Here is a 27,194-nt window from a genome sequence, read left to right as displayed (position 1 = left end):
ACAACAGCTAATTTCCAACCAAAAGGTGAGTGAGCGTAGCGAACGAACTTCAACCTTGAGGCGAGTTAGAATGAGCCATGCGAATACTTATGAAGTTAAACGGGGCGAAGCCCGCGGGTACAGCTAGTTATGTATAATTGTCAATGAGTTTTTAATAAATCAAAATGGGTAATATCATTACAAAATGTGGAACTGATTCACAGTTTACTTTAATGACAAACATTGTCATAGGCTTATGTTTATTGCCACTAGTTATACAGTCAGTCTTCTCTGATTATACACGCTGATTATCCATCCAGTAAATATTTACAACTGTAGGAAGGCGATCACGTGACATGATTCCCCTTATCATCCCCCACCAAAAGACAGGTTCGTCGGTGGTGCCATGGTGCTGGGGTCAGTATTGAGTAAGCATAAGTACAACTCACTCACACTCACCGGGGAGACTCGGCCATCATTCCGCCGCCGACGCTGTCAAACGATGTTTTGTATTCTTTTGTGTTTTTTTTTTGCAATTTTCTGGTATTAATTAATACTATTAATTAAGCATACACCAATATACAAAACAATTCATGGTTGGTTTTAAGCTTCACACAAAGGCTGCAATGATAGTAAGAGCATTTTAATGGTTTATGCCACATAGGATAATATAGTTTCTTCACTGTAGGGAAAATTTGCTAAAACAAGTTGTTTGGTCTGTTTAAAATTGCTTGAACTGGAGCCGTTGTGACTACCTATACAAGAAAACCTTTGGATACAAAATCAGAAAGGATCCTCCTCGTCGTAACTGCATACATTTTTGATGAAGTGAATTTTCCTCCAGGTTTAAAGTATATAAGCTAGACACTACTTTTGTAGATGCATTTGCTGACTAGGGGGACGGACATGTAAAATAAAGATCTGATACAAATGTCAACAATCCCAACTAACAAACAAACCTGTCTCAATAGCTAGTTAGTCTCTAGTAAAAAGTCAAAACTGTAGTTATTCATACCATTATGTAAAGGCAGTGCTTCATTTAACAGCGGAACGGAGTTCCAGTACCTCTCTTTCGTAAAGATAAAAATATTGGCATAAATAGGTACTAATCACTTAAGATTACAGTTCCGGCACCTCACTTTTTACAAATCAAAAACTGTGTATAGGTGGTAAAACTTGTTCTTAGTTTTTTGAAAAGCCTAAACATTTAACCTTGGATTAAAATATCTCATTAAAATGTATAATCCATTCAAACACATGTCCTCAGAAGATGGTAGAAGTCTTTTTACATACAGTACCTAAATAATTCAAAGTTTTGACATATTCTTACAATTTGTGCATGTTAAAATATATAAAAATACCCCTGCTGCAGCAAACCTGCAGACTAAGCGAATTTCCATTAACCTCATTGGATTTACACTAAAATGCCTCCATAAAAATATCACATTTATTTCCTATTTAAATAGAATTAGTTTAATGAGTACTGTTGTGACGCTTGCGTCACAGCGGCGACGCATCAGACGGTAAGGATCAGCTGATTGCTGGGGAACGGGGGAGGGGGTAGCAAGCGTAGAGACAGAGTACAGTCGTGTTCTGAAGTCAAGAGGGTGTAGGCTTAGGTCAAGGCTGGACTCCATCGCCGAATCGATAAGTTTTCCTTAGTTTAAGTAATTTTAAAATATGTTCTAATTTTTTTCAGGAAGGGGGGGATTAAGGGGTTAGGGAACTATTAATTATTTCAGCTTAATATGTAAATTATACTTTAGAGCACACTCGTACCAGTCCGCGAGCTAGGGGGGCCCGTGAGCCTTGACCGGGATTTTCGGTAAATTTTACCGGCACACGGGCCCGCGATAGTGTGACAGGCTTAGCCACACGGGTCCCCTATCATAAAAATATTTATATGAGAATTAAAATAAGTTTTTTATGATGAAAATTGGTTCAAACCTATAGTTCAAGTAGTTTACAACAGCTAAACTAAAACTATTACTTGACCGATCGATATAAATTATCTACCAACATAAGTAAAAGAATTGTCATCAGTCATGCGGGTTGCATTAACTGTCCTCGTGGATTGTGTGAAGGCGCAGTCAAAATTGGTTGCATAATAATATGGCCGTATTTATAACCAATGTGGCCTCTGGCCTAGAAGATAAAACATTAATGTTAATCCTCCTAGCCCCCAGCGGGTGACACAATAGAAGATCCTCTATGCTGATTCGACTAAATAAACTTGACAATTTGTTACGACCAAATCGGCAAATTAACCTAGGTGGCTAGGGCACTATAGCTAATAAATGATTCCATTCTTTCATTGATGCTAAAGATTGATTTTCATTTCATTTCATGTCTTACCTACTATTAGGAGGCTGCCCTTTAGATTTGTTTACTTTGCACTTTAGATTTGTTTTTACATCGAGTCAGGTAAAAAATGTTACTTACCTAAGGGCCTCAGGCCAAATAAAATCGGTTCAAAATCGGGTTGCTTTGGAAACGGTTGATTTTTATAATAGGCCTATAATGTCGATTTTTGAGCCGAGCAGATTCTGGACTACAAGCTTGAGAGATCAAGCACAAGGTCAGAAAGTCAAGCTCGAGCCGATTTTCTCAGTATTCAATACAATAATGCACAATTAAAAGTAAAAGTTTTTATATCCATCATGAGGATCAGGCTCTCGAAATTGAAAGATTAGGCCTACGCTTTTGCCGCGATCGTGGATATCGACGAGAACATTTCCCCGCGGGTGACGATGACGATGTCTCCGCGGCCGCAGATGTTCAATATTTTACCGCGATTGCGGAAGACGATAATGACGTTTCTTTTTTAGCGAGATATATATCTAGGATTTAGCCGCGATTACGGAAAAATGATTTACCCGTCACCACCGACGGGTCGCGGGGAGATATTAGGCCGTGATATTAGATTGGGCCGTGAAAGCGGGAGACGATGCTACTGCTATCTAATGATGTCATAGGTTTGGTTGCATTTGCAATCACGGTAAACTATGATAATGTTTCTTCCATGACTTCTGACTACGGGAATTATTTACGATTTTTCCGCGATCATGGAAGACGATAATGACTTCTCGGGAGATGCCTTGTCAAGTTTATTGCAAAATTGCAAGTTTAGGTGGTAATACATGGGAAAATGTTTTTAAAGATCATTGTGAGAGGGGGGCCCGGCGAACAAACTTGCGGGGGGGGGGGGCCGAGGGTTCTTATCGCCGCCACTGACTCGTACCCATAAGGTACGAGTGGAAGTTTTCAGTGTTCTTTTCCTTATTATATTAATAATAAGATGCATTAATAATATTAGATTATCAAAATGGCTGTGATATGGATGTGGTTTGGCTCAGTAATTAATTTAAGATCATTATTATTCAACTCAGAATGTCGCTAGCAACACTAGATTGATTATATTGAGCCTTAACGATCCTTATGAGTCCAGTACCATTGCTATAAACTATAGTAACACGCTTCACTTAGTTTTGCTGCAACAGGGAGGGTAAAAGTGTTTTTTTTTATGTTAATAGTTTGGTAAGAAATGAAAGTATTTTCCATATTTGATCAAAATATGTTCATAAACAAGCAAACTACAACAGTTGACTTATTCTCCATAAGAATAACATGTTAATTTTAAATTTAAATTTTTTTGGAATTTTTTCCATAACCATTAGGCGCACAACAATGCTTCAGTATACTAAATTATTTGTTTTTTTAAGCTCTACAAAATTGTTTGGAAAGAAATTGTAAAATTTTGTGTTTTTAGGGTCGAAAATGGGAAAAACCTATTTTTACCCCATAAAACCCCATATGAAACCCCTGTTCCCATAGTTCGATCATGCTGGTTCGCGAACTCGTTCGAATAAATGTAGGTTTACACGTTTTATGCCAAATTTCATCGAAATCAGATCATTTTTGTTCGAGTTATCGCGCTTACGGACACATATATATATATGAATTTGAACGGATGGTGTTTTTGGCCTCTAGGGACCTCAAAACGAAAAAGTAAATCGGTCCCGGGTCCAGGTCTTACCATGAGTACTACGGTAATAGCTTATTCCCTGTATGGGAAATTCGCTGAAAGAGTATTTTTTATTGAATACTTTAATACTTTTCAATGCAATGGCAACCATACAAAGTAGGTATATTACGCCAAGTATGAATGGAGATGAGTGTAGGATGAGTGGCGCGATCTTGTAGTCCTGTTAATGACTAAGGCCGACATATTCCTTAGACACTGTTGTTAATTATTAGCCGATACATACAGCTAATGGAAACTAAGGGACCTACAGTTTATAGTGGAATCCGAACCACATTTTTGCCTTGGTATACGAATTGGTCTAATAGTTTTACAGCAGTCAGTAAGTTTTAAGAGGTTAACTGAAAAACTTATAAAACATTTAAAACCGTGCAACTTCTATAAATATTTATTCAACCAATCAACAACAGGCAGCAAAAGCTAAACAAATAAATATACTTGTAAAAACTTAAAATACTATTTTTACATCTTACATACATTATTTACAGACTAATTATTATTTTATTCACAAACTAATACTAACTGGGCTTGGCTTGAATTGCTTGTTTGGCCTAATATAAAAATATGTATTTCTCAAATAGTGTTATTCCTTAATTAAAAGTTACCAAAAGCTTTTATAATTATTTGTCCATGGTCAGCGACAGCAGTGCAGTGCAATTCATAATGTTGTAAAACTATTAATGACTAAATTACTTGGAAAACATCTGTTGTCTTGGACATTTTTTTCTTTTAAAATTTCCATTTCACTGATTTCAATGTTTGTTACATTGAACAGATTGAATTTGATTTTAGAACAAGTTGAAAATAGCTATAAACATTACAAGTAACATAGTTGGTAGAATTTGGTTTGAGCTGCCAGTTGGAACCCCAGCTACATTGATTTGTTTTGTTGGTGTCATTTTCTCAGATACAGTTTCATTTGTGACACTCCTGACAGCTTCCAGTTGCTCAGAGTTCAGTGCTGCCAGCTGGTGATCAGAAAGTGAGAGGAGCGTCATTGTTGGGATCATCCTTATCTGCTGAGGACTCAGGGCCTGTGGGGAAAACAGCTGTTGCAATACACAAAGTGAAAAAAAAACATAACATCATTTTATACATATGTCAAAGAGAATGATCAGAAACGTTTTCATTGTTTATCAGTGGTGTAACTAGTCTTGACTGCGCCCCAATGCAAGTATTTCCCCGTGTGCCCCTACTAGTAGACTCATTGTCCCTCCCCCCCCCCCCCAACAACCACCAACTAAAATAACAACAACATTTCTCCGTACTTCCACACTTCCTGGATACTATTTCACTACACACGACATTGTACAAGCTCTATCCAATCAGAGAAAGATAATTCAACATGATATCATATCGCAAGCTACAATATAATGTTCATGTTCCGTTTCTCAAAATTTGATTAATTTTATTATGATGCATTCTTACAGTCAAAGAGCTAAAAATAAAAAAAAATATGCATTTGACTACTTTTTATAATGATACTAGCTGACCCGGCGAACTTCGTATCGCCTAAGTTATAGGTTTCCCCTAAGACAGACCGATGGAAAGAAAGTACCGTTACGTTTAATTTTCAAGATGATCTCGTTCGCATCGCTCAATCACGTCCTGGTTGAAGTTCGTTCGCTACGCTCACTCACCTTTGGGTTGGAGCTCGTTCGCTACGCTCACTCACCTTTAGGTTGGAGCTAGTTCGCTGCGCTCACTTGCCTTCAGGTTAGCTCGTTCGCTACGCTCACTCGCCTCTCTCGTTCGCATCGCTCAATCACGTCCTGGTTGAAGTTCGTTCGCTACGCTCACTCACCTTTGGGTTGGAGCTCGTTCGCTACGCTCACTCACCTTTAGGTTGGAGCTCGTTCGCTGCGCTCACTTGCCTTCAGGTTAGCTCGTTCGCTACGCTCACTCGCCTCCAGGTTGAAGTTCGTTCGCTACGCTCACTCACCTTTTGGTTGCAAATTAGCTGTTGTCATAAATGTAAAAGAAATAATAGTGCTGCACCCTGTTGGTAATCCTTGTAACTTTAAGGCTATTGAACATCATAGAACAGAACCAACTTGTTTAATTGAAACAGCTGTTAAGATTCATTAATTCCATTTCTCATAAGGTTAACATGGGAAACTCCAGAGCCACTGGGGCGGAGCCCTTTTAAGAATTTCGAAACGGGAAATAGTTTACGTCCGATTCGCATACCTACAGAATTTACACACCAAATTTCATAACGATCGGTGAAGTCGTTCTGGAGGAGTTTGCAGACAAACACTGTGACACGAGAATTTTATATATTAGATATAGTATTTTATAGCTGAAAATAATAATAAAATTTATATTTTTATATTATTTTGATTTTTAAAATGTATATTTTTATATGTATTTAGGATTAGGATATGTTTACACTATTTTATATATTTTCAAATAGACGTACACCTGCCTGAAAAAATATTAGACTATTACTTTCTCCCCCTATACCATAGTATATGGAGAAAGTATTGTTTTCGTCAAAATTTTCGAGTTTGAGTTTTGAGTGGATATATTTGTTTTTGGCCCCCCTGGACCCAAAAAAGTGGTTTTGGAAGTGATGTCTGTGTGTGTGTGTGTGTGTGTCTGTGTGTCTGGATGTGTACAGAGCTAGGGACTACACCTGTGGTCCGATTTCGATGAAATTTGGTATGTAGGTTCTAATCCATGGTATCTCCAGGCGTTTTTTTCATTTTTTTAAAATTTTGATTTTTAATGGGGATTTTCCCATAAAAACCAGAAAAATTGGATTTTCTCCAAAATGGCCGAAACGATTTTGAAATAATTTTAGTACGTTGTAGCCCTTTAAATTCTGAATAAAATAGTACAAATCCCGGTTCAAAAGTTATGGTAAATTATGTTATTTTCCCATAAAAACCCCATAAGTTAAAATAACGAAAAATAGGATTTTAGAAAAAATCTGGTTTTATTTTAACATAGTATGTTATGGTCCTTAAAGTTTTGATAGTTTTTCAATTTTAAAAATTATTTATTTTTAATGGGAATTTTCCCATAAAACCACATAAAATAATGGAAAAATAGGATTTTCCCAAAAACGGCCCGAACGATTTTGATAAAAAATTTGTATGTTATCCTATACTCTAATACGAGCAAAGTTTGCTTGTATGTATGTATGTATGTATGTATGCTTGCACCAAGATCTCGAAAACGGCTCCGACGATTTTCTTCAAATGTTGTATATAGTTTATTTCTGGCCTAAAAACGAGTTTACTGCAATTAGAACTGCCATCAAAAATCTAATTACGTAGAAAAATGAAATTGAAAATCACATTTTTTTAACATTAGTCTTATGGGTTGCTAGGTAACCATGTTGGCTGAATTAAATAACAAGGAAAAAGTAAACAAAAGACTTGTAGCTTGTAATTTGTCTATCCACAGTATACTAGCAAAACAAAATGCAGTACAAAAGGAAAAACATCAGTTGTTACTATTGAGCAAAGATTATACTGAAGATTACTAGATTCTATAGTCAAGGGTAGCAGTGTAGAGTGTGGGATCTGTTTATGACGATTAGATTACGGTATCTGCAATCCTTAAATGCTATGGAAAGGGAGGAAAACAGGTCCACGACATAGGAAGTGGTGAAGGAAGTAGTAAAGGCGAGCAGTCTGGAGTGTGGGAACTGTTTATGACAATTAAATTAAGGTATCTGCAATCCTAAAATGTAATGGGAGGGAGGAAAACAGGTCCATGACGTAGGAAATGGGGAAGGAAGTTGTAAGGCTAGCAGTGCAGAGTGTGGAAACCGTCTGTGGCATTTATGTATCTGCAATTTTAAAATAGTATAAAGAAGGAGGGCAAACAGGTCTACGACATAGGGAGTGGTGAAGGAAGTAGCAAGGGTGAGCAGTCCGGAGTGTGGGAATTGTTAATAACGATTAAAAAAAGTTATCTACAATCCTAAAATGCTATGGGAAGGGAGGGAATCAGGTCCGCGACGTAGGAAGTGGTGAAGGAAGTAGTAAAGGCGAGCAGTCTGGAGTGTGGAAACTGTTTAATAGGATTAAATTAAGGAATCTGCAATCCTAAAATCCTATGGGAAGGGATGGAAAGAGGTCCGCGACGTAGGAAGTGGTGAAGGAAGTAGTAAAGGCGAGCAGTCTGGAGTGTGAAAACTGTTTATGACGATTAGATTAAGGAATCTACAATCCTAAAATGCAATGGGAATGGAGGGAAACAGGTCCGCGACGTAGGAAGTGGTGAAGGAAGTAGTAAAGGCGAGCAGTCTGGAGTCTGGGAACTGTTTATGGGAATTACATTAAGGTATCTACAATCATAAAATGCTACGAGAAGGGAGGAAAACAGGTCCATGACGTAGGAAATGGTGTAGGAAGTAGTAATGCTAGCAGTGCAGAGTGTGGGAACCGTCTGTGGCATTTATGTATCTGCAATTCTGAAATAGTATAAAGAGGGAGGGCAAACAGGTCTACGACATAGGGAGTGGTGAAGGAAGTAGCAAGGCTGAGCAGTCCGGAGTGTGGGAATTGTTAATAACGATTAAAACAAGTTATCTACTATCCTAAAATGCTATGGGAAGGGAGGGAATCAGGTCCGCGACGTAGGAAGTGGTGAAGGAAGTAGTAAAGGCGAGCAGTCTGGAGTGTGGAAACTGTTTAAGACGATTAGATTAAGGAATCTGCAATCCTAAAATCCTATGGGAAGGGATGGAAAGAGGTCCGCGACGTAGGAAGTGGTGAAGGAAGTAGTAAAGGCGAGCAGTCTGGAGTGTGGAAACTGTTTAAGACGATTAGAATAAGGAATCTGCAATCCTAAAATCCTATGGGAAGGGATGGAAAGAGGTCCGCGACGTAGGAAGTGGTGAAGGAAGTAGTAAAGGCGAGCAGTCTGGAGTTTGAAAACTGTTTATGACGATTAGATTAAGGAATCTACAATCCTAAAATGCTATGGGAATGGAAGGAAACAGGTCCGCGACGTAGGAAGTGGTGAAGGAAGTAGTAAAGGCGAGCCGTCTGGAGTGTGAAAACTGTTTATGACGATTAGATTAAGGAATCTGCAATCCTAACATGCTATGGGAAAGGAGGGAAACAGGTTCACGACGTAGGAAGTGGTGAAGGAAGTAGTAAATGTGAGCAGTCCGGAGTGTGGCAACTGTTAATAACGATTAGATCAAGTTATCTACAATCCTAAAATGCTATGGGACGGGAGGGAATCATGTCCGCGACGTAGGAAGTGGTGAAGGAAGTAGTAAAGGCGAGCAGTCTGGAGTGTGGAAACTGTTTATGACGATTAGATTAAAGAATCACCAATCCTAAAATCCTATGGGAAGGGATGGAAAGAGGTCTGCGACATAGGAAGTGGTGAATGAAGTAGTAAAGGTGAGCAGTCCGGAGTGTTGGAAATGTTTATGACGATTAGATTAAGGTATCTACAATCCTAAAATGCTATGGGAATGGAGGGAAACAGGTCTGCGACGTAGGAAGTGGTGAAGGAAGTAGTAAAGGCAAGCAGCCCGGAGTGTTGGAACTGTTAATGACGATTAGATTAGGGTATCTGCAATCCTAAAATGCCATTGGAAGGGGGAGAAACAGGTCCGCGACGTAGGAAGTGGTGAAGGAAGTAGTAAAGGCGAGCAGTCTGGAGCCTGGGAACTGTTTATGGGAACTACATTAAGGTATCTACAATCCTAAAATGCTACGAGAAGGGAGGAGAGGAAAACAGGTCCATGACGTAGGAAATGGTGTAGGAAGTTGTTATGCTAGCAGTGCAGAGTGTAGGAACTGTCTGTGGCATTTATGTATCTGCAATTCTAAAATGGTATAGGGAAGGAGGGCAAACAGGTCCACGACGTAGGGAGTGGTGAAGTAAGTAGTGAAGGTTAGCAGTGTGGAGATTGGGAGTGGATTAATGTATCTGCAATACTTTTCAGAGTAAAGTAATAACTTTCCCCGAGCAAAGCTCGGTCCCCAGGTACTAGTCCTTTATATTCTGAACAAAATGGTACAAATACAATTTCTGTAAAAATTATGGTTCAAAAGTTATTGTAAAAAATGTTATTTTCCCATAAAAAAAACCCCATAAAATAGCGGAAAAATCGGATTTTCACAAAAATGGCCCGAACGATTTTAATAAAAATTTAGTATGTAGTCCATTAAATTCTGAACAAAATTGTACTAATCCCATTTCCGTATATTTACTCTCACCGCTTACACATGATAAAGGTTGTTGACAAACTTATGGGAGAAAGTATGTGTCAGAATACTGATACCGTTTATTTTTTTATTTTGTTTTATAGTATTTTATAGCTGAAAATAATATAAAACATATAATGTATGTAAAATTATATATTTCATATGTATATGTATTTAGGACACGTTTTCACTATTTTTCATTAAAATAGTTAAATAGCTGCCTGTATTACGTAAATATGAAATCATTCAAGGAACATAATATTTTGATGTACAAATTTAAATATTATATGTATATATTGTAAGTATAAATGGTTAATTTTTTAAAAAAACAAAATTTTCAAATTTCATGGATGACGTACCAGTCAGTACGTCAGCCGTTATACTGTACATCACTGAATTGACATACTGGTACGTCATCCGATGCAAATGGGTTAATTTCTCTTCCCTGATAAAACCCCTACAGCTCTTTGTTTATAAGAACAGGCTTGCCAACTTTTCTATATCTAAAGACCAAGCTCTTTCATGTTCAACACTAATCAAACTAAGATTAAGATTCTTAAAATAATACTGAAAGATTTTATCTGTCTCTATCTTTGTAGCTAACAACGAAAAATAAACAAGAGCAGTCTATTCTTGTGATAAGCGCAGATGTGCACTGTCGCACTGAGGAGATAACAATAATAGTAAACAAAAGAGTCACCAACATTATGTTGGGACTGTAACGGATTTTGCTGCAACATATTTTTTGCTAAACATTTTCCAGAACAACAATTTTTTGCGCCCCCCTAAGGCCTGTACCCCAATGCATGGCATTGGTTGCATTGGTGTTAGTTACGCTACTGTTGTTTATTTGTGCCAGTGGAATTTTCTGTCCAAGAATCACTAACGCTTATAAGAAAAATCTGTCCAAAAAAATATAAAAGGATTAATTTACCTTTTGCGTCAATTGATCGTTGTGTTTTAAAATAACTACAGCTATTTCGTGCTGCTAAGCGAGCACACCATCAGGTTGGAAGAACGTTAAACTACAGTTTTCTCACCAAGTTTTTTATTGTAAATACGGTACTTAATGTTGTTTCGTATGTGTTTCATGTTATGTGTCCTAAATGTGCTGATGACCTCATTCACAGATGAGGTTATTTAAAAATAACCTTTTCAGAACAAAAACTGAATTTTTATTTTCTATAACTAATAATTTGCTACGATTGTGGATGATGATGGTGATGTTCCTGTGATTGCAGATGTTCACAATTCCTGTTACTATGAGGAAATTCGGCATTAGGTAAAACTCGTTCTCTGATTTACCTCGTGCTTAAGACATTTTGTTTGCATTAACATAACAAAACTCCTGATGTTAAACCACCAACTAAGTTTTGCCCTCACATGTTTTGTTATGCTTACTCTATGGTTTTAACAAACAGAAACAGGTTGCTAATTTTGAATCAATATATGAGACGCATCACACACGTTTCAAACTTCCATAACTAAAACAAACACATGTAAGAAACTCACCCCTGAGTCCCACTTGAATCTAAATTTTGGCCAACCAAAACAAAATGGTGGAATGTCAAAATAATAGTGTTCTTTTTAAAATTAATTTTATTTGTAAAACCACTTCTTAATTTTTTATGTTGTTTCAAAACTAGTAGTATGCTTATTCTGCACGTAACGGGATGAGTGAAAGTAACAATGGGCGAGTCCGCCAAATCTCAGTTAACAACAACCATAACTTCTTGTCCATTAAATAACCGAAGTTATTGGTATAATTTGTGGTAGATTTCCAACAATTATTGATAGGTGGTATATCCATCGTTCCTGTACAAAACGTCTTTTGTAAATTCATCTCTACACAATAGTTTAACCAACGTTAGTTTTTAGAAATGTTTCCATATTTGTTATTTAGGCCTATCATAAACAAAACAAAGTCAAACTGAACTAATCTAACTTAACCTAATTGCCGCAGCACAGTGTAAAAGAGTCTTCTTAAAAATATCGTATGGCTTAAAAAGATTATGTATAATACACACAAACGATCAACCAATTACTATATTATATCACCTAAAAATTATTGACAATCCTCCACAATACTTTATCTTTGACTAGTTCCTTCAGCACTTCCTACGACCTGTTTCTCTCCCTTCCCATAGCATTTTAGTATTGCAGATACATTAATCTAACTGCCACAAACGGTTCCAACACTCTGCACTGCTCGCCTATACCACTTCCTATGACGTGGACCTGATTCCCTCCCTTCCCATAGCATTTTAGCATAAAAATAGACCAACATTAAAGTGAACAATGTAAAAAGCTTCCTAATAGTAAATATATACATACATATTAGTGATGTAAAGCTGAGTTTTAATACTGTATATAACTGCCAACTAATATTGTAAAGTTCAATTTATTATTCTGGAAGTTGTAGAACTATAATGACATATATTCATAGACGTCAAACTAATTACTCCATGAATGAAAATGTTTAGAAAAAGTCATCGTCTTTGTCTAAAAAGGCAACAAAATTGTTGGTCGCAAAATGTAAACAAATAAAAAGAAGAAGAAGGTAGCATCCAATGTTGTTCTTTTGGGACAAATTTAAAAAAATGTATTTTTAGGGTTTTATAATTACTACCGGTACTGAGTGGAATCGTCTGGAATTTTAATGGTATCTTCCCACTGGTGCCATAATAATTTGAGCAAAATTTGAACGCTATTAGTGCAACTTTTCTTGAGTTTTAGACCCGAACACACAGACAAGCAGATAACTAATCTCCAACTCTGCTATACACGATGCATAGATTCATTCACTCTATTAAAGAGATTGGGCAGTGGTAAATTGTACATGAAAGTTATTTGGTACATTCTTCTTTCAAACTGATGTTAAAAAACGGCTATGAACTTTTTTTATCATGCTAGCAAATCTTTTTGGAAATTTTGTTATTATTTTGCTCCGCCATTTTGTCCAGAAACAAATTTAAGTAGGATATTTTTTACACATGTATTTATTATAACCATACAGTTTCAAGTTTCAATACGTACTGGTATATTAATTTAAAAATAGAAACCTCTTTGAAGGACACCATGTACAAAAGATTTTGGTAAATTTATTTTATATTTTATAATGAATCTTTAAGATTTAAAAATCTAAAGCAAAGTGTCAGGAGTTGGGGTACCTCTAGGTGAGAAGCATTGAGACACTTCACAGCAGAGGGCCGGAGTCCAGCTAGAGGTTTGTGTCTAGATGCTGCCAATTGCTTCCAGCTGTCCAACTCTAAACCTAAAACAAATTTAAAAATGTTTCATTGTTCTTATACTGTTAATAATAAATACACATATCGTACAAGAAGCTATTTGTTACCAACATTGTGTAATAGTTTGCCAAAAACATAGGTATACATTATTCAAGGTATAAAACTAAAAAAATTTGTTATGTCCAAGTAGTAAAGGTTTCTAGAAAACTCGTATTTATTGTTATTGTTAAACCAAAGTACTACAGGTTGAGTCTTACAATGGTCTTACTATATGTTGCTATTAATCGTTCAGTTATTGTTATTCTTTATCTTTTATATATACTAGCTGTACCCGCGGGCTTTGCCCCGTTTAACTTCTTAATTTTCAAGATGAGCTCGTTCACATGGCTCAATCACGTCCTAATTGAAGTTCGTTCGCTACGCTCACTCACCTTTAGGTCAGAGCTCGTTCGCTGAGCTCACTTGCCTTTAGGTTAGCTCGTTCGCTATGCTAACTCGCCTCCAGGTTGAAGTTCCTTCGCTACGCTCACTCATCTTTTGGTTGCAAATTAGCTGTTTTCCTAAATTTAAAAAAATAATAGTGCTGCACCCTGTTGGTAAACCTATTAACTTTTTAATGCTATTGAACATCACAGAACCAACTTGTTTAATTGAAACATCTGTTAAGATTCATTAATTCCTTTTAAATATGAAAAATCATAAGGTTAACGTGGGAAACTCCAGAGCCACTGGGGCGGAACCCAAAAGCCCAATCAGAATAAAAACTACTTAGTTTTCCTATTTAATGCCCAAAGAATCGGTGTACCGAATTTCAGCCTCCTAGGTAAATGGGAAGTGGGATAATTAGTGATGAATGAGTGAGTCAGTCAGTGAGGGCTTTGCCTTTTATAAGTATAGATTAATAATTTGTTATATGTAATACTAGCTGTGTGCCCGTTCTAGACACGGGGATCTTGTAGTAAGTTGAAACCTTATATTCAAAACAGGAGTTGGTTTGCATATTTAGTGCACATTTTTCCAGATACCTATTCTGGCAAAACTATTACTGTATAGGAATACATATAAACCTTTGAAAATACAATATCTGACAGTTTCAAGCCAAAGTGAATTATGCTTCAAAATTAAAATGTCCCCCGATCGTGTTAGTCCATGTTTTATATCCAATGATAAAAAGAATCGCTTTATAGATCTATGAGGCATAGCCCTACGGGGAGCGCGGCAGTGGTCCGAAAGTCAGTATTCCGAAAGGCACTGGTCCGAAAGAAATTACATGGTCAGGCACTGCTTCGAACGGTATAAGTTCGAAAGGCACTGGTTCGAAAGTCACAACTCCGAAAGTCACTAGTCAGAAACATTTTGTGCATCCAGGCACTGGTCCGAAACAATATGTGCATCCAGGCACTGCTCCGAAAGTTATAACACCGAAGGTCACTAGTCAGAAAAGAATGCAAGGGTAAGGCGCTGGTCCGAAAGAATGTGCGTGGTCAGGCACTGCTTCGAAACGTGGTTTCCCTCGCAGCGAATGGGAGGAGCTATACAGGTGTGGAGTGAGAGCAGCCTCCCGTCCCCCCTACCTCTTGACATGCCCCTACTTTTTGGCGCGGCGACGACAGTGTCGGTTAGTCACTTCTCACTTCACTCAATCACTCTACGTTACCACCAGGACCAGGACCAGGGGGATTTGACATCGGGGATACTCCCCAGGATATATTTTCCTTAACAATCGCTCATGTTTTTAGTGAAGGAATTATTCCGTATAAAAAAAAGTGTAACCTTGATAAAATTGTACTTAAGGGTGCGCTCTACATCAGCTCGTATTTCTCAATACGTAGTTGCTTAACGCCGATGTTCCTATAGCTACCATTGCATTGAACAGCGCCATGAAGAGCGCTTGCAATCCTTTCGAATCTGGGTCATTACTTCGTCCTTAAACTTTTTAATAAACTAACTGCAGATTCTTGTGTTTCTCTAAAAATTATTTGTATGTGTTAAAACTTATCATTGAAAAACACGTAGCCTACGGAATTTTTACATTTTTACCAATCTTTGAGCCTAAAATAAGCTAAAAACCTACAATAACATTGACGAAATATATGACACCAAGATCTTAGTTCACCAAAAAATAGTTCTGTTCTAAAATAAAATCATTATAAATTATTATAAAATCAAACTGTCATATAACCTAACCAAACTTGCTGATAAAGGAAAAATCGAATAAAGGTTTACTAATAGAAAAATCATTCTGTTCATAAAATAAAATTATAAATTCCTTAAATTCCAACAAAAGATGTACGGTTAAGAAGTATTCTAAGATAAATCTTTGATTACAAGTTATAGACAACAGTGTGAATCGAACCGGCAACCCAATCTCGGGGTAACGTAGTACAATCACCGCTGCTCTTTTGTTATTCATCAGATTGAAATATTTGAATGCCAATTGCGTTCGCTACGGTGCCGCACCGGCACGCTGAATTTTTATTTCAGGATTTGTGTTGCCTTCAGTATTATTTTGAGGCTTCTGATTGGCTGAGGGAACATCATTACCGCGACGATACATTTGATGCCATCGGCCTCGGTGGTGAAGTGGATAGAGTTGGCTGATGATCCGAAAGACCCGGGTTCGAATCCCACCCGTAGCACTATTTTTTTGTATTGGATTTTTTTCATTATCAACAAGTTTGGTTGGTCTGGTTAGGTTATGACGGTTTAATTTTATAATTAAAACATTATGAAATTGAATTTGACCCATTTATAGTTTTATTTTATGAACAGAAATATTTTTTTTCGGTTAAACCTTCATTTGATTTTTCATTATTAGCAAGTCTGGTTAGTTTGGTTAGGTTATGATAGTTTAATTTTATCATAAAAAAATTATAAAATAGGATTTGAGGCATTTATAATTTTATTTTATGAACAGAACTACTTTTTCGATTAATAAACCTTCATTAGATTTTTTCATTGTCAGCACGTTTGGTTGGTTTGGTTAGGTTATGACGGTTTAATTTCATAATAAAAAAATATAAAATTGAATTTGAGGCATTTATAATTTTATTTTATGAACAAAAATAATTTTCCAATTACTAAACCTTCGTTATAGTCAATCAGAAGCCTCTAAATGACACTGTTGGCAAAATTAATCCTGAAAAACAAATTGTGCCACCGGCACACATTTCACCTGCATGTCCCTTAGTAGATTTATGCTTTTGATTCGGCTGTAGATAATTATTAAAAGAAATGATTAAGAGAACTGTTCCCGGTTGGGTGTATCGTAAATGCAAATGCAATTATCTGCTTGCAATATTGAGTGGGCAAGCATTTTAATCCATTCCAAAGTCAATGCTACATCTGTGCAGGATCATAAGTCAAGTGTTAAATATAGGGGTCTGACTTACGGGAAGTATAAGTGAGGCAACGATGGCGTCATAATTTAGTTCAAAATTCCTCCGTGAACAGTGTTGTAGTAGAGAACACAGCATAATATTTACTTCAATATTAGTTAATTATATAATTAAGCTTAAAATTGTTCTATTATTAAATTAAACTGTCATAACCTAACCAAAATAACCAAACGTGCTGATAATGAAAAATTCTAATAAAGGTTTACTAATCTAAAAATTAGTTTTGTTCATAAAATAAAATTATAAATGCCTAAAATTCAATTTTATAATTTTTTAATTATGAAATTAAACTGTCATAACTTAACCAATCCAACCAAACTTGCTGATATGAAAACTATTTTGATAAAAATTTGGTGCTGCCGGCGGGATTCGAACCCGGCACCTGCAGATTTACAGCCCAAAATGTTATCCACTACACCACCGAGGCCGATGGATGGAGTCCGTATCGTTGCGGTAATGGTGTTCCCATTACCGCGTATTCCCGTATTAAAAATACTGGCGGACAGTACGAAAATGTACAATAGATAATGATTAATGACAATACTGTTGGTATGGCACTTAAATGCCACCTACAAGTCCACCCACACTTCCAAGAGGGTCGTGGCATTACCACGTAGATAAACTCCATTTGTTATTGGTGGGATTTGAACCCGTGCTATAAGACTCCGGAGCCCCAGGTCTTACCATTAGAACATCTCGCTCCCCAGTAGATATCTAACTAAACATTTTAGTAAAATGTTATCCTGGATGTTTTTCTTAACTAAAAAAATTACAAGCGTAAATTATTATCAAAGGCTTCTTTGAAATTAAGAGTTATAAAACTAAACCATACTGTCACAAACCTAATGCAATTTAAAAGGTTTTGCATGTACTACATGAAACAAGTAGCCTACATTTTTACCTGGTTGTATATTACAATTTAACTTACAATTTAATTGACAGTTCGTATATCTGTAGGTCACAAGTTGACGTACTATACCTTGTTTATGTTTAACTGTGGCTCTAGTTAGCGCCTATAATCAACGATAGTGTAAATGGCTTACTGCAGGGAGAAAAATGATTTTCTGTACAGTAATTGGTGACCGATAGTACAAAGAAATAATATCATGTGGATCACGTTCCCTTTTTATATATGGTGTATTACATGCACTTGTTGTCAGTTAGCGTCCATCCATAATCAACGGCAGTACAAAGGGGTTTATGAAGAAATCAAACATATTCCCGTATTAAAATTACTGGCGGACAGAACGACAATGTACTATATAATATAATTAATTACTATACTGTTGGTATGATACTTAAATGGCCGGACAAGTCAACCCAACACTTCGACTTTCTAGATGGTGGCGTGTTGTCGGGGTAGCATCTTGACGACAGCCCCTTACTATTAGAAGAGAGTGTCAAATTTTGTTCTATATTCTCAGTTTTCTAATTATAATTCACTTTATTGATTTACTTTACGAGTTTACTTTAACATTCGAATTTTGTAATTGTTTGAGTACTTACAACTATTTATGTTTTACATATGTTAAGGGAGTTGAATTTTGATTGAATAGGCCTACCTACATTTTAAAATGTATTTAGATGTGTTTACTTCATTTTCTTGTAGCAGTAGCAATCGCTTTACTCATTGAAACTAGCATCCAATTATGTTTCATTTGAGGATTCAAACTAGCCTATAATGAATTAAACTTGTAATATTTATTTTGGCATTTGGTTAGGTATTACGTTATGGTGTCTCTCATTTGCTATCTTATGTTTCCAGTTATTAGTCTTTAAAAGGAATTAAACGTAGGCGACCAACAAAATAAAAAGACTTATTCGTCATCAATATTATTGATACTCCGTTGTATAATCTAATTCCTACGGGAATAAATGAAATGCTACGTTCCTTCCTATAGGTAACGTAACTTTAAGTTTACTTTTTAAGCAGGTGCATTAAACAATAATGTATCGTTATCTTAAAAAACAAACGAACGAGATCTAATAAACAGTAATGAATACCAACACTTGGATATAATTTTAGCAAGTTTCCCCAAAGAGAATAAGTTATTACCGTAGCATTCTAATAATAGGATATTGCTAATCTTAGGTAAGTTGGTGTTTTTGGATAGGCCACATTGATTTCAATTAAAAAGCTAAAAAAATAATAGCAATGTTAACTTCGCATATCAGACGGAATGAGCTATACAACTGGCATAAATTAAATTGAGATAATACTATATACATAGGAAAACTAACAGTACCTAATTAAAATAAGGGGTATGTTTACGAAAAATCGACTTACTTGTTATTATTGTGTCTAGACAAAATATCATTTAAAATCATGTAAAATATCATTCATTTCCACATAGCTTTCTGCATTTAACTATAAAGTTTTTTTTTCCAAAATTACTTTAAAACTGTTGCCTAACTATAGGTACATTGAAATTCACTATTTATTTTTCCAGAAAAAATAGGAGATTTTTTAAAAGGATAAATATATACTGATGAAGATTAAAGGATTTAGTTTGGATTTTTTAACTTTCTGCAAATAGTTTATAATTAATTACATAACATCATTAAACGACTAATCTATTCCTATCAGTGTTCAAAGGAGGCTCGGGATTGGAAGAAATCGCTCCGATGTTTCGTTCCGATTTCAATTCCGCTGTCCCGATTCCAGACAGACGACACAAGGCGTTATATTCGGACCTCGGCTATATTTGTTATGGTTCGGAAGCGCTCGGGATGGCGCGGTGGTGCTGGATTATTCCTCCAGATAAGGTCTCGTCAATGACCGTGGCATTCTGACTCCGCCCACCACTGACACACCCCTCCTTCCCCTACAACGGGGGTCCGCCTTCGGTTCTTGCTCCTCCCTCAACCAATGTTGGAGCCCAGGCGTTACTTCGAAAGGCAGTGGTCAGAAAAGAATGTATTGCTAAGGCACTGGTTCGAAACAATCTGCACGCTCAGACACTGCTCCGAAAGATAGTGGTCCGAGAGGCAGTGGTTCGAAAATAATACAAAGATGAGGCACTGGTCCGACAGATTAAGCATGGTCAGGCACTGCTCCGAAAGGCAGTACTCAGAAAGGCAGTAGTCCGAAAATGATTTTCGAACCAGTGCCTTTCGGAGCACTACCTTTCGGACCACTGCATGGATCTCGCCCTACGGCAGGCCTATAATTTAAAGCTACTTTCTACACTGGTTAAAAGTAGTTAAAATACTACCTCAACCTCACATTAATGCGTTACCAAAAGACATACACACAAAAATATAGAATCAAATGAGAGAATTTGCTACGCTTTAACCAAAGCAAAGTACATACAAAATAAGTATTTGGAATTTGATAGTGTCGTCATATTTGATGATAATTGTATTTAGGCCTACTTATCGTGTAGTGATAATGCCGTCTGCAATGACAATTTATATTTGCTTTGCTTAATTCGAAGATGACTCAAAATGGTGTTGAAATGACAGCATTATTTATTAAACGAAGTACACAAGGCGATTTAGATTGGTAATAATTTACAATAGCTATTCACTTAAAATATTTATCATTGCTTTATTATTAATGTTATTTATTGTTTTCACAAAAATATTTATCATAGTTATAGTTATCTTTATTATTTATTGTTTTCTATTTAGATCCATGTGCCATTTATTGTTAACATATTTTCATTATTAATCCAACTATGTATTTATTTCTTGTTACTCTTAGTTCTTTCATTGTCCAGTATTTGCATGTACTGTATTTTTATTATTGTTACTTTTGATATTTTCTCTCATTATTAGTATCTATAGGCTATTTAGTCATATTGAGCAATTCACAACTTGTTAAAAGTTTGGATTCTGATCCAGTACCACTTCCTTCCCAACGGGTTACTGTTTTTGAAGTCTGTGGAGTTGACTTAGCTGGACCTGATGGCCAAAAAGCTTGGATTACATTATATACATGTGCAGTATACCGTGCTGTGCATTTGGAGTTAGTTACTTCATTATCAACTCTGATTCATTCTTGCAAAGTTTGAGAAGATTAATTTCCAGACGGGGTCGACCAACAGTCTTGTTTGTGGACAATGGCACTAACTTCCAAAGGGCTTACAGTGCGTTGAAGCAAATAGATTGGAATAAGATAATTGAGTACAGCACAGTCAAACGTATAAAATGGAAATTCAACCCACCTCACCATGGTCGGGAGGCTGGTGGGAAAGACTCATAAGACTTTTGAAACAGCTTCTTTGCAAAGTCTTAGAAAGAGATAGTTTGAATTATGCAGAATTTTTTACCGCTTTGTGCAGTTGTGAATCTGTCATAAATAGTAGACCCTTGACATACATTTCAGAAAACACCCATGACATGGAAGTTTTGACACTGTTATGAACACTAAAAAAGCGTTATGATAGCAGTCATCTCAGATACCAGATATGTTTTTGAATGCTACAAAGGAGTACCTATGGAGTTATTGACTTGGACCAGATCAACTACACAAATTTGTCTCAATGTTGGAACTTTAAATAAAAATTAAAAGATCTTCAAAAAAAAGATTTAGAAGGGAATATTTAAGTCAATTAGTGTTGCTTTCGAAGAAGAAGAAATCTTGTCAAGTACAAGTTGGAGAAATTGTTTTACTTGGAAGCGACAATACCAAACGGATGGAATTGCCTTTGGTGAAGATTGAGAAGATACTTCCTGGAAAAGATGGCAACATACGTCTTGTGGAAATGAAAACATCAAAAGTGCTGAGACCCATACAACATGTGTTTCCACTTGAATTGGTCCAGCAGAAAAACAGTCAAGATGGTAATGAAACATTCAAAATGAAAGATGAACAAGTGGCTGAAGGTGTAGAACGTGAAAATGATCAACTTTTTTACACACAAAGAGGAAGAAAAATTAGACGATATACTGTTCAAACATTTGGTTTAAATATTCTACAGATTATGTTTTGTATTGTCTTTTTGCAGCTGCTATAAAAGTATGAACATGTTGACACAAGTGTTTTTTTATGAATTGTTATTTTGTTATTACAGAATAATAATTTTTGTAGTATTTTACTATGATTGAGTATACTTTTCTTTTGTGAGTAATTAAATTATTTTCTGCTCAGTATCGAGTCTTTTTCTCTCCATTTTTGGCTTTTAACAGGGGTCATGAGTTCGTGCGTTATTTTAATTCAAATGTAACTCATGATTAGATCGATATACTTAGCCTATGTTCATTCCTATAATAAAATGAATCTTCAGAATCTCTTCTTTCCGTTGGTATAAGGCCTTGGGTACAATACGAGCGGCGAGCGGCAACCTGAGCGGCACATAAGCGGCGGTGGTGGCTACGATACAAGCGGCACATTTATAACGCTCATCAAATTTCCCCAGTTTTATGAGTCAGTTTAGTCGAAAATGGTAAACTATGCTTACCTGCAAGACGAACTATTGTTGCTATTTGAAAATTGTTTGCCTTTAATTAAAGAAAAACTTAGTTTTTAGAAAATCCTTAACCCTAACTTTGTCCCATACTTTTCTGGTGACTGAAGTGTTTTAAAACTTCCGTGCTGTTCATTCTACAAACATTCCCTGGACTGCACCTCGTATCGACCCGTATTGCATGTTTGCTGCTGTTTCCCTGTCATTTTAGGCTGAACTGAAGCATGACTCACCTGAGCGGCGAGCGGCTTTTTCGCAATAATCGGTTTTGACTTGGAACCATGAGTGGCGCTGAGCGGTGCCGTTTACCGCCGCTCACCGCTCAGGCGTATCGTGACCCGATGTCAGAGCGGCGCCGCTCGTCGTATCGTACCCGGGGCCTAAGAGTTACAGTGTGTCATTTCACCGACTATAACTGTGCGTAAAATGCAACAGGGAAAAATGTGACGATAATCGAAAAATCTTTGTTGGCTTACACTTCAGCAACACAATTTGAGATCTACATTTTTTGTTGTTTCCCCACTCGTAGGGTTAATTTTATTTTTAATACAGTCTTTTTTTTATAAAATGTTTAAAATCATGTTAAATAGTTATAAGCCAAATCTGTTACTGTTCAAGAAGTAGGAAACATATTTTTATACAGTTAAAAGTTCACACTGACTCAAGATAAGGGTGGAAAAAACATTAGTGTTAAAAGAAATGCTGTGGACAAGCCTTTTTATAAGGCTTATACAGCTTTGTATTGGAAATGTGTTGTATACGTGCTGTACCAAGTTAATAATAATAACAAATATTATTCTAAAGCGTATTCTTTGTTTCTCCACAAAAGATTTTAGGCTTCTTTGAATTTTCCTCTAAAAAGTAGTAATTACCGTAATACAGACCTAGGTCTATGAAAATTGTACCTTTTTAGGGTCCCAGAAGCTTAAAAAATACAACCCTTTCAAACTTCCATATATCCAGAACTTACTTCCAAGTAAATCATGAATAACATAAAAATTGGATCTCTGTGAGATATATACCAATAACCTTTTCAATGCAGAAATAGAAATAATATAATATTTAGTTACTTTATTTTGCATTTATAAAACCTAGATCATCACACAAAACACCTTCACAATAAGCAAATGTTCAGTTGCTTGTTTGAATTTCAATTGGAGTAGGTTTTTTTTTTATAAACACAAATGTGAAGTAAATTTTATCATTGTGACTGACTAGTCTGGACCAACTTAAAACTCTTGAGATTGGGATTACAATTAATTTTGTAGGATTTTGTTTTTACTTAATAACTTGAGAAATGTTCACAGGAGATATTTTAAAATTTAAGAATGGGGAAATTTAGGTTGAGTTCGGTACTGATAAAATAATCATGAAAAGAATTAAAATGTTGGTAATATTGCATTAATAACAGTATTTTTATCATTCCTTACTCATTCTTTACTCATCCTCACCTTGATATACACACCCTCTCTGGCCTCATATTAACTAATCTAGTAAAATAAGACAAACCTGCAACTATAGCCTGTAGAGAGTATACAAAGTGCTGAGTCCATGAGTGGACAGTTCCGAGCTCTTCTGTGGCCCTGGTGGCGAGGTAGGTTAGACAAGAGGGACAAGATGATCCAAGGTCCAGTCCTACCACAGACAAGGCCCTCAGACTTTCTACATCCAAGGAACACACGGCAGGGCCTAGCACGGCCAGCAAGTCTACAGAAAACTCCGGGTTGTTCTTCACAACTTCAGCCATTAACTTCTTCATCTATAAAATATTTTGCTTTTAAGATTTGAAGTTTTTTCAGTATACTAATTACAATTTTAATTTTAGTGTCTAAATATTAATCTATGTGTTTTGAAAATTTTGAGTAACAAAACAATCTTATCCAATAAATATATTATATTACTTTGTCTATTGCAAGGGACTATTACAGTAGTCAAACTACCATAGTTACAAAGCTAATGGCTTCATTTACAAGTTCCATCCTTGGACATTAAGCATGGTCCACTCTTTAAAATACGCACGGTAGAACAGAGGATTCACACCACTTGTTTTGAAGAGGATTGGACATGTTTAACGTCCATGGGGACTTTTTTATTTTTTTTTATTTATTTGAAAAATCACAAAATCTTACAACACTTTATAAACAACTTGCTACAAAAGCCAGGAAAATTTGGCTTGTCTGCAGCTCATAGAGAAAAACTTGTTCTTGATAATAATATACTTTGTCCCTTGGTCAGTCCTTATATCCATATTACATTTTGGTTTACCTTGTTTTTTGTCAAGATCTGCTATCATTATTGTTTCCCCTTATACTCTACCTTTCTATAGAAGACTAACATTAACTTGCTTTAACAACAACTTGAAACAATTATCTTAAATAAATAAATATATAACAATAAATAGCATGAATTAAATACAATAATATAATGAGTAATTTAGACAACAATATTCAATCAGATTTAGAATGGATAACTTGAGATAACAATACAACAATACATAACTAAATAAATAATACATAATAAATAATTAAATAATTTATAATAAGAACAATATTAAACTAGTTTTAATGGGTTCCTTGAAATTACCATACTAAAATAAATAACGTGCATTAAATCTATCTATAGGCCTACTTATTTAATACGCAAGCAGATTTTGTGACAATTACTCCTCCGAAACTACTGAACCGATTGACATGTTTTTGGTGTCATTGGAAAGAGCGTAACGTGAAGTTGTGCAGGAAACTTTTTTTTAGGGAAATAATGAAAGAGTGAGGCCCTGGAGCCCTTTAAAATTTTGTATTTCTCCATAAGATTAACATTAGAAACAAAAATTATTATGAAACTCCAGCTGTTGTCAGAAATCAAAAGTGAGCATGTCAATAAGTTTGCTAATTTTAACAGTTTGCTACAAATATTTGCTGACTTGGTTGAAATTCATTTTAAAACTAGTTGTGTGCCCGTTCTACGTACGGGAATCTTGTAGTAAGTTGAAACCTTATATTCAGAACAGAAGTTGGTTTGCATATTTGGTGTGCATTTTTCCAGATATGCTGGCGAAACTATTACCGTATAGGAATATACATAAACATTCGCAAATACAATTTATTTATTTATTTATTTTTTTCAATAATCACATAACATCATATTCAGACAGGTGATTCGTCATTGTTACAATATTTTATAGTCTCTATTATACAAAAATTATTACTAAAATAAATTTCATATGCTGAGCCTTAAACATCTACATATAGCTTCCATATATTCCTCCAATGAGAAGAAGGCCTTCTCCGAAAGAAAGTTTTTTAACTTCTTTTTGAATTTAGGGAATGAATCAGTGTCCCTAATTGAAGAAGGTAATTTGTTATATATTTTTGGGCCCATGTACTGAGGAGATAAATGGAATACTTTAAGTCTGTGTTGAACTGGTTTTATATTGTTTTTAAATCTAGTGTTGTGAGGATGGGCATGTTGATCTTCCATGAATGTGTCAAAATCACTTTTAACCATTAAAGCTAGTTTAAAGATATAAGAACTATACAAAGTAAGAATTTTAAACTGAATGAAAAACTCTTTACTGTGAGTAATTTGAGACACTTTCAATATCTGACAGTTTCAAAGCCAAAACGAATGCTTCGCAATTAAATGTCACCCGATCGTGTTGGTCCATATTTTATATCTAATGGTAAAAGGAATTGCTTTATTGATCTATGAGGCATAGCCCTAAGGTAGGCCTGTAATTGGAAGTTACTTTTTACACTGGTTAAAAGTAGTTAAAATACTACCTCAACCTCACTACTGCACACTTTATTCTGGTTGAAATTTTCTTTAAGGTGCTCTTGTATTTTCCACGAAACACTGAGAAAAAAGGACATTAATGCGTTACCAACAAACATACACACACACACACAAAAACAGAATTGAATAAGGGGATTTGCTACGCTTTAACCAAAGCAAATTACAAACAAAATAATTATTTGAAAGTTTTGTTTCATAAAGTTTTATGATAATCACTTTTAGGCCTAATCAAACTGTAAAATTGGTGTAAATCCGTTGGCAAATATATAAATAAGTAAATAAATACACAGTCCACAAAACATTTATACGTTAACAACGCCAAACTTTAAAAATTCATGATGGTTTGCTAACAAAATCTTTCACTAATGTTTTATAATTTTCTTAGTATAAACTAACATTTTGAAGCGCAGACAGAAAACGCAATCATTATACAGTAAGACATCAATTAAATTTAATAAGAAATAAGGTGCAGCACTAACGATACCGTCATAACTATAGTTGTAAATAGTGATGTGTTTGTACGTAAAAATGGTTCAACTGCTACCACCAGTTCTAAGGAATTTTTGGTAGCAGTACCAAAAACCAACATTTACATTTAAGAAAAGAAATATATAGTACTTACGACCAATTCAAACTGTCCTTCTAATCAAACTGTATTATATCAATCAATCAATCAATCAAAAAAACTTTATTCATATTGTACATTTTGTACAGAATGGAGTCAGTTATAAAAACACAATATTAAACTTAAGACTACTTACAAAGAATATTGTTATTATGAAAAAAATCAAATTTCAGGAAGTTGGAAAAAATCTTCTAATTTATACAAGGGTCTGTTGGTGAGAAATAATTTCAAACGTTTTTTAAATGAATTAAAATTACTTATATTTTTTATATTGTCAGGTAAGCTATTGAAATATTTAACACCACTATAAGATGGAATTTTTTCATAAACCGATAAATTATGTCTGTTGAACGCCAATTCATTACCTTTTCTGGTTGAATATGAAGCATGATATATATTTATTCATTTTGCATGTTTTCTTTTGTTTAGTCTGCATGTGTATTATAAAAAAAAAAAGGAAAACAATAAGGTTGTAATTTATTATCAGAATGTTAGAGGTTTAAGGTCCAAATTA

General features: G+C 35.4%; 1 protein-coding gene across 1 annotated transcript in view; it reads right to left on the bottom strand.

The window, feature by feature from the left end:
- Positions 1 to 4,381: 4,381 nt before the first annotated feature.
- The window catches only part of LOC129005968 (uncharacterized), a 104,016-nt gene continuing 81,203 nt past the window's right edge, over positions 4,382 to 27,194 (bottom strand). Inside the window, exons 20-22 of the mRNA XM_054435047.1 lie at positions 23,773 to 24,022; positions 13,377 to 13,480; positions 4,382 to 5,055 (exon numbers count right to left, since the gene is read on the bottom strand). Coding sequence (XP_054291022.1) covers positions 4,810 to 5,055; positions 13,377 to 13,480; positions 23,773 to 24,022 — 600 coding nt within the window. The 3' untranslated portion in view covers positions 4,382 to 4,809. The remainder of the gene's footprint in view (positions 5,056 to 13,376; positions 13,481 to 23,772; positions 24,023 to 27,194) is intronic.

This window comes from Macrosteles quadrilineatus, unplaced genomic scaffold, assembly GCF_028750875.1.
Source record: "Macrosteles quadrilineatus isolate MER2022 unplaced genomic scaffold, UCM_ALF_1.0 Scaffold_1__1_contigs__length_201487025, whole genome shotgun sequence".
Classification (NCBI taxonomy): Eukaryota; Metazoa; Arthropoda; class Insecta; order Hemiptera; family Cicadellidae; genus Macrosteles; species Macrosteles quadrilineatus.
Note: the sequence above shows the minus strand (reverse complement) of the source record. Positions and strands in the feature narration are given on the sequence as shown.